Raw genomic sequence first — 7,500 nt, 5'->3', positions numbered from 1 at the left:
ATAGAACCATACATAGGGGACCAGGCCTGTGGATCTCTCTTCCTGACAGTCTAGTTGTTCAGACTGTTTAAGCCTTAAGACTTCTTCGTCATCTTTATCAGCTGACCCACTGACCCACCACTAGTGGTGGTCTAGTGGATAGTGAGTTGGACTTGTGATCGGAAGGTTGTGAGTTCAAATCCCGCCTGAAACCACACCACTACTAGTGTGCCCTTGAGTAAGGCACTTAGCCCTCAGTTACTCCAGGGGGAATGCCCCTGTAATTCGTAATTGTAAATCGCTTTGGATTAAAAGCGTCTGCTAAATGGCAAAATTATTATTATTATTATTATTATTACCCACCTTCCTCCTAGACTCAGACTGTTATGATCTGGTTATATGGTTGTTTTGCTTTTGCTTTTTTTCTATCAATGAATACCGACTCACTGCAAACAAGTCTTATCAATGAATACTGACTCACTGCAAACAAGTCTTATCAATGAATTCTGACTCTATGAGCTCCCATTTCAAAATGAAGATAATAATAATGAGAAACACCAATGAGTGTATTGGAAGCGTAAACGCACCAATAAGGCACCAATAAGTCACCTGCCCTTTGATTGGTCGGCTGGTTGTCTCCATTAACCACTAAACAGGACCCCTCCTCCGCATCCCAACATCTGTGTCCAGGAGGCGGGGAGCAGGAAGCAGTGTGCTGGTGGAGTCAGCCCCTCTCAGTAAATCAATAGCCACTTAGCCGCAAGGACAAGCCAGGGGGGGGGGGGGGGGGGGCGTGGCCTCCAGGCGGCAGCCATTTTACAGATTGACAACGTGTAACAGCGTGTCGGATGTGAGAGATTGAAATTGACCGGCGGGGAGGAGGGGGAGAGGAGGTGGGAGGAGCAGGAGAGGGAGGGGGGACGGAGAGAGGAGAGGGGGAGGGAGTGTGTGTGTGTGTGTGTGTGTGTGTGTGTGTGTGTGTGTGTGTGTGTGTGTGTGCGTGTGTGTGTGTGTGTGCGTGTGTGTCTGTCTCTTAAACCGTGGCCAAGCATACAGTGTGTTCAGTGTTTAGACAGACCCTGTATTTCCATACAGTGTGTTCAGTGCTTAGACATACCCTGTATTTCCATGCTCCAGTATTTGCATGGCGAGCAGAAGTCAAATGGGACGACAGTTGAGAGTCGCTGTGCTTTGTGCTGGTATCCTGTCCCTAGATCACACCTCTACCTCCCCCAGCCTCCCCTGGTGTTCTACCTCCCCCAGCCTCCCCTGATGTTCTACCTCCACCAGCCTCCCCTGGTGTTCTACCTCCCCCAGCCTCCCCTGGTGTTCTACCTCCACCAGCCTCCCCTGGTGTTCTACCTCCACCAGCCTCCCCTGGTGTTCTACCTCCACCAGCCTCCCCTGGTGTTCTACCTCCCCCAGCCTCCCCTGGTGTTCTACCTCCGCCAGCCTCCCCTGGTGTTCTACCTCCACCAGCCTCCCCTGGTGTTCTACCTCCACCAGCCTCCCCTGGTGTTCTACATCCCCCAGCCTCCCCTGGTGTTCTACCTCCGCCAGCCTCCCTTGGTGTTCTACCTCCCCGAGCCTCCCCTGGTCCTCCGCCAGCCTCATCTGGTCCTCCCCCAGCCTCCCCTTGGTATTCTACCTCCCCCAGCCTCCCCTGGTATTCTACCTCCCCTAGCCTCCCCTGGTATTCTACCTCCCCCAGCCCTCCCCAGGTCCTCTACCAGCCTCTCCTCCTGGTCCGGTTCTCATGCTGTCTCTTTGGCTCCTCCCCCCTCCAGCTGATTGGCTCCATCATCGGTCGCCAGGGAACCAAGATAAACGAGATCCGCCAGGTCTCCGGCGCCCAGATCAAGATCGGCAGCCAGATCGACAGCACCAGCGACAGACATGTGACCATCACAGGAACACCAATCAGCATCAACCTGGCCCAGTACCTCATCACTTCCTGGTAAGCTCCAGTACCCATGGTAACCCCGCTTACACTAACGCTAATCCTTCCTCCCTTGTTGGTCCGTGGTCATGTGACTTGATCCATCTGTGGTGTTTTTAGCGACGGGGGATGAAAGTAGAGGATGTCTTTGTGTTAGCGTACTGCTAGCGCTGCCGGGGAGGCCGGTGGAGGTAGAAATCTGAGGACGGACTTTCTGATTTCTACCTCCACTGTTGCCACTGGTGTCATCTTGTGAGCTTAGAATGATAAGGTTCTATCTCCGTTTAGGGTGGTTCAGAGATATTGAGCGTCAAAGTTTTTACATTCCATTATGTTTTGTGAGATGGAACCTTTGTATTTGATGAATTACTAACTCAAAAAGGTCAACATTTAAAAAATAACACCACACAGGCATTAATAAACACCTAATGGATCAGATTATGTAGAAAACGCAATTTTGATAGAACCTTATAATTCTAACGTCACAAAGTGTTCTAGACGCTGAGATACCAGACGCCCAGCGGCAGAGAGGCAAATACGACATTGGACCCGGAATGATATGAATATTTGTCACTCTTCACTGGGTCGGTTCTGACAAGTGAAGATAAAGTGTGTTGCATATGAACGAACGTGCAGCAGGACAGCGTTATTACATATAGACTGTCATGTCGTCAAGGTGATGATGTCACAGGCATAGACATCCTGTCCAGAGGGTAGAATACTTATTGATACCGAAATATGATCACAGATTTACTTTGTTTATGGTTCTGTTATTTATGGCTATCTCTGTGTGTGTGGAAGGATTCTGTGTGTGTGTGTGTGTGTGTGTGTGTGTGTGTGTGTGTGTGTGTGTGTGCGTGTGTGAAGAAACACATCAGCACCAGTAAAGCCATGTTGATCGTTGATGTGTGTTCAATTGGCAGACTGTTGTGTAACACGCTTCTCTCTGATGTCCTCTGCTACATTACTCAGGAGACCATCTTAGATGTTGGCATTTCTGCTTCCAGGATTCTAATTTTTCCCAACATTTACTTCTACAGACAGTTGATTTGACAGTTTGTCAAACGTATAGTTCAGATCATTTTATAAAGTTAGACCAAAGTACCAAACACATTAACTGGTACTAAAACTCTCCCTGACAACCATAAGGAATGAACACACTGATTAAATCAAACCCCCTTGATGATTATTCATCATTATTCACGCTTTGAACAACCTGACGAACCAACTGTCAACCCAATGCCGGTCACTCAAAGCATTGCAAAGTGTTGCATCAGAATCGTCTGCCTGTTGAACACACCCCACAAAGTACAAACATTTGGCCACAAGGTCAAAAAACAATGTTGAAAAAAACATTTGAACATAGTTGCCTTGAAAAACAAAACCGTGTATACTAGTTACATGTATGCTGTATGATCCTCACAGACATGTCTTTACATAATTGACAAATGTATTAAGTTCTTCTGAGAAGGAACTTTAAGAATAATCCTAATGAATTTTGAATTATTTTGTGTTTCCTCTCCCCAAGCCCCTACCCAAGCCATCACCCTGACTTAAACAGCACCTCCCTCATGAGTGGCAAAGCCCCCCCTCAAATAATCTGTTGCAACCTCCAGCAAAACACACCTCTTTTATGATTTCATTTTATCTCCTTTTTTATTTATTTTTTATTTCCTTATTTTCTCTCAATTTCTTTAACATGTCTTTTATTTAACCTTCTAACCCTTTTCCATTCGGACTCCTCTCCCTTTCCGTCCCCTCCCTCCCTCCCACCCACCCTCCCTCCCTCCACCCTCCCTCCCTTCCTCCACCCTCCCTCCCCTCCCTCCCTCCACCACCTCCTCCTCCCTTCCCTCCCTCCCTTCCCCCTGTGCAGTTTAGAGACCGCAAAATCCACCGCCCAGTCGTCCTCCATGCAGGCCCCCGTTGACCTGAACATGAGCTTCACCCAGCCCGCCTCCCCCTCCTCCTCCGCCGCAGCGATGGCAGCGATGGGGGGCATGCCCCACGCTTCCATGCTGGGCGGCCCCTATGCCCTCCCCCTCTCCAGCCTCCTGGGGATGAAATCCGTCCCTTACCTGGCGCTCTCCTCCCCCGCCGCTGCTGCCGCCGCCTCTAGCCCCGCCCACCACCAGGCCATGGCGTCCTACACCGCCAAGATCTCCTCGGCCAACGGCATCAACAAGAAGCCCGAGAGACAGAAGTTTGCGCCGTACTGAAGGAAGGATGGATGGATGGATGGATGGATGAAAGCTCTCTCTCTCTCTCTCTCTCTCTCTCTCTCTCTCTCTCTCTCTCTCTCACCTCTGTCCTGTCAGGGCGAGACGGCGTGCGGAGAGCGGTCTTTGCGTCCTCTCTCTCCATGGCGTCTCAGACGTAGTTGTGTAGTAAAACAGAGACGATCAACTTTTTTGTTTTTGTAGCTTTTGTCCGTTAACGACCAGGAGCCTAGCGGAGCGGCTAGTTTTAGATTTGAGCTCTATTTGTGTTTTTTGGCCACAAACGACCTCTGAAGCCATAGACTACTATTCCTTCTTAACCTTGTTAACCTTCCCTCTCATCTACTGTCTGCTCTTATTTATTGAATTATTCTAAGACATATTCCCACATAGTTTATAAAAATCAACACTGGTGACTGATGCTTGACTGTGCGTATCAGGTTTTATACAACGATGTCTGCGCGATGCTTCTGTATACAACTTTTTTGAGTTTTTTCCTCTTTTTTTAAATAAGTATTTGATGTAAAAACGTTTTTAAAAAGATAACAGATCGGAAACCTCTCTTTTCCTTTTTTTAATGTGGTTTTTCGGTCACATTTATTTGAAAATGTGTTGTTTAATTTATTTTATTTATTATGACGAGTATTACTTTTATGATAATAATAATAATAATAAAATAAGTGTGTTTTTTGGAAACGGCTGCAGGAATATTATACTGTTCACTACTACCAATGAGTCCGTCCAGTTCTGAGGTGAAGTGAAGGCATTTCTCTGTATCTGACCACAGATGAGGTATTTCCTACTAAAGCAAGGTTGAACAAGTTGGCGATTTTTTTGTTTAGCCAGAAAAAATAAAGAATAAAAAAAAAAATCTTTCCTCACCTGATATATCGATACAATTAACTGTCTAACACACTAAAGCTGGGAGCATTTATTTCCAAATGTGGGACCGGCGTTTACTGAGCTAACATGTATCCTCCTCTGTGTAGGCCTCTGCTGTATGAGAGATGCTTCTACCCCCTGGAGCTGTTAAACCAAGGTGCTACGCATGGTACCTGCCCTAGTCAGAGACTGGTGCTGCATGTTTGCTTAGCCACACACACACACACTTACACACACATATACACACACACACACATACACACACACATACACACATATACATACACACACACACACATATACACACACGTTAAAAACAAACACAGGCCAGGGTATTTGTGTTGACAGACTAGATAGTCACATTCTAGAGGCAGGCAGGCAGACATGTCCTTCCACCTGGATCAACACATCCGGGGGGGTGTTCCATCAACATCTCTAAAGGAAAATCCAGGCTTATTTTTTGATAAGTCTTGTGAGACTTCAAAATCGATAAAAAAATAAAATAAGCCTAGATTTTCCTTTAGCGACGTTGATGGAACACCCCCCCCCCCCCGTCCCCAGAACTCTCTAACTCATTCGGGGTGTCATGCGTAGTGTTTAGTTTTGTTTGTTTTTATAAATATGCGGTATACTGTATATGAACTCACTTATTTTTATAAAACCCAGATGTAATGGACTGACTGTGGCTCACTGTAGAAAATCACTCATTCATGCACTGAGGGGTGGGAACATCCGGACACACTGTTTCTGTCGGTCTTGGTTTGTCCTCCCGTCGTCTTTTCACTGTCATTCATTTGCATGAGTTTCAACTTTCAATTGATGTCTATGCAAAACCATCTCTCTGTGCGTCCCTCTGGTGCGTTCCTCTGGTGGTGTGTTTCCTCTGGACCTGGTGTGTTTCTCTGACCTATATGTTCTGGGAGAGACTGGTCCGATGCACAGCCAAGGGCTAAGATGAGTTAGTGTTGAAGGTAGAGGTAGAGGCATTAACTGTTTTAATGCTGCGTTCGTTTGACTCTGTGAACCTTTGAGGAACATTTCTATAATAATCTCCATGCTTTCATTCCAAACACTGAATACCACACCAATAACATAAACAGTTGAATCAAACATGAATATGATGATATACAATACAATATTGCACTTTGAACATGAAAATAAAAAATTCCATTATGGCAATGAATAAAATCAACATATTCTATTGATTAAAATACCGTCATTCTGTTATGTTTATATTTTCCTCACAGGAAAGGTTTTGTCATTGGTATGAACCTGTTTGGTGATCCTGTTTCCTTCCATCCATTCTAATTAATAAATAAACAACATGTATCAACTTGATTCTCCGCCTCTCTTCCTGCTTCCTTCTTCCTGCTTCACCTGATTCTAGAAGGTTCTCTAGTAGAAGATGGATCCCCCGGCCCGGTCATTAGGACAGGATCGAACACGGGAGGATGTCTGTGGCTTCCCCTCGAAAGGGTCCAAACACAATGATACGTGAAGTTCACAAACACAGATCATTATTCCATTCTGTGCTCTTTGAGAGCCAGGTATAACAGTGTTTACCTCAGTGGGTGCTGAAATGATAGAGCCCAAAAAGCAGCCCCTACCCACCAAGCAACAGCCCACACCCACTGACAGCAGCCTCAACCCATCCAGCAGCAGCCTCCACCCAACAGCAGCCTGCTCCCATTGACAGCAGCCTCCCCTCACACAGCAGCCTCCACCCACCCAACAGGAGCCTCCACCCCCCCTCCCCCCAGCAGCCTCCACCCCCCCAACAGCAGCTTCCACTCACCCAACAGCCTCCACCCACTGACAGCAGCCTCCACCCCCCAGCAGCAGCCTCCACCCACTGACAGCAGCCTCCACCCACTGATTGCAGCCTCCACCCCACTGACAGCAGCCTCCACCCACTGACAGCAGTCTCCACCCACCCAGCAGTCTCCACCCACTGACAGCAGCCTCCACCCCCCCACAGCAGCCTCCACCCACTGACAGCAGCCTCCACCCCCCCACAGCAGCCTCCACCCACTGACAGCAGCCTCCACCCCCCCCACAGCAGCCTCCACCCACTGACAGCAGCCTCCACGCCCCCTGTGGGACAGTGTTCTCCTGCTGGCTGTCTGCCATCTCCCACCACATCACAGAGACTGCAGCAGCCTGAGATGAAAGCCAGCTATGAATAAGCTACCTCTTCAACAGCTGGTCACACACACACACACACATACACACACACTCACACACACACACACACACACACACACATACACACACACACACAAACACACACACACACACACACACTTAGGCAGCAGCGTTGTTTTTCAGTGTGTGTGCTCGTGTGTCTCTCAGTTCTCTGTCATGAAGAGGCTTAGTCTACCGCCTAAACATGTTAAACAACCATAGAAACACGGTCGTGGAGACCGCCTCCTCCTCACATCAAACAACAGCCCCTGAGATAAAGACACTACGAGAGGCTGG

At 47.8% G+C, this 7,500-nt stretch overlaps 1 protein-coding gene across 1 annotated transcript in view; it reads left to right on the top strand.

Moving 5' to 3' along the window:
• pcbp4 (poly(rC) binding protein 4) overlaps window positions 1-4,137 on the top strand; it is a gene marked incomplete at both ends in the record, with an annotated part of 30,450 nt that extends 26,313 nt beyond the window's left edge. Inside the window, 2 exons of the mRNA XM_080545859.1 lie at window positions 1,767-1,936; window positions 3,795-4,137. Coding sequence (XP_080401985.1) covers window positions 1,767-1,936; window positions 3,795-4,137 — 513 coding nt within the window. The remainder of the gene's footprint in view (window positions 1-1,766; window positions 1,937-3,794) is intronic.
• Window positions 4,138-7,500: the final 3,363 nt, after the last annotated feature.

This window comes from Nansenia antarctica, assembly GCF_963989245.1.
Source record: "Nansenia antarctica genome assembly, chromosome: 15".
In the NCBI taxonomy this organism is placed as follows: domain Eukaryota; kingdom Metazoa; phylum Chordata; class Actinopteri; order Argentiniformes; family Microstomatidae; genus Nansenia; species Nansenia antarctica.
This window is presented reverse-complemented; position numbering and strand designations above follow the sequence as displayed.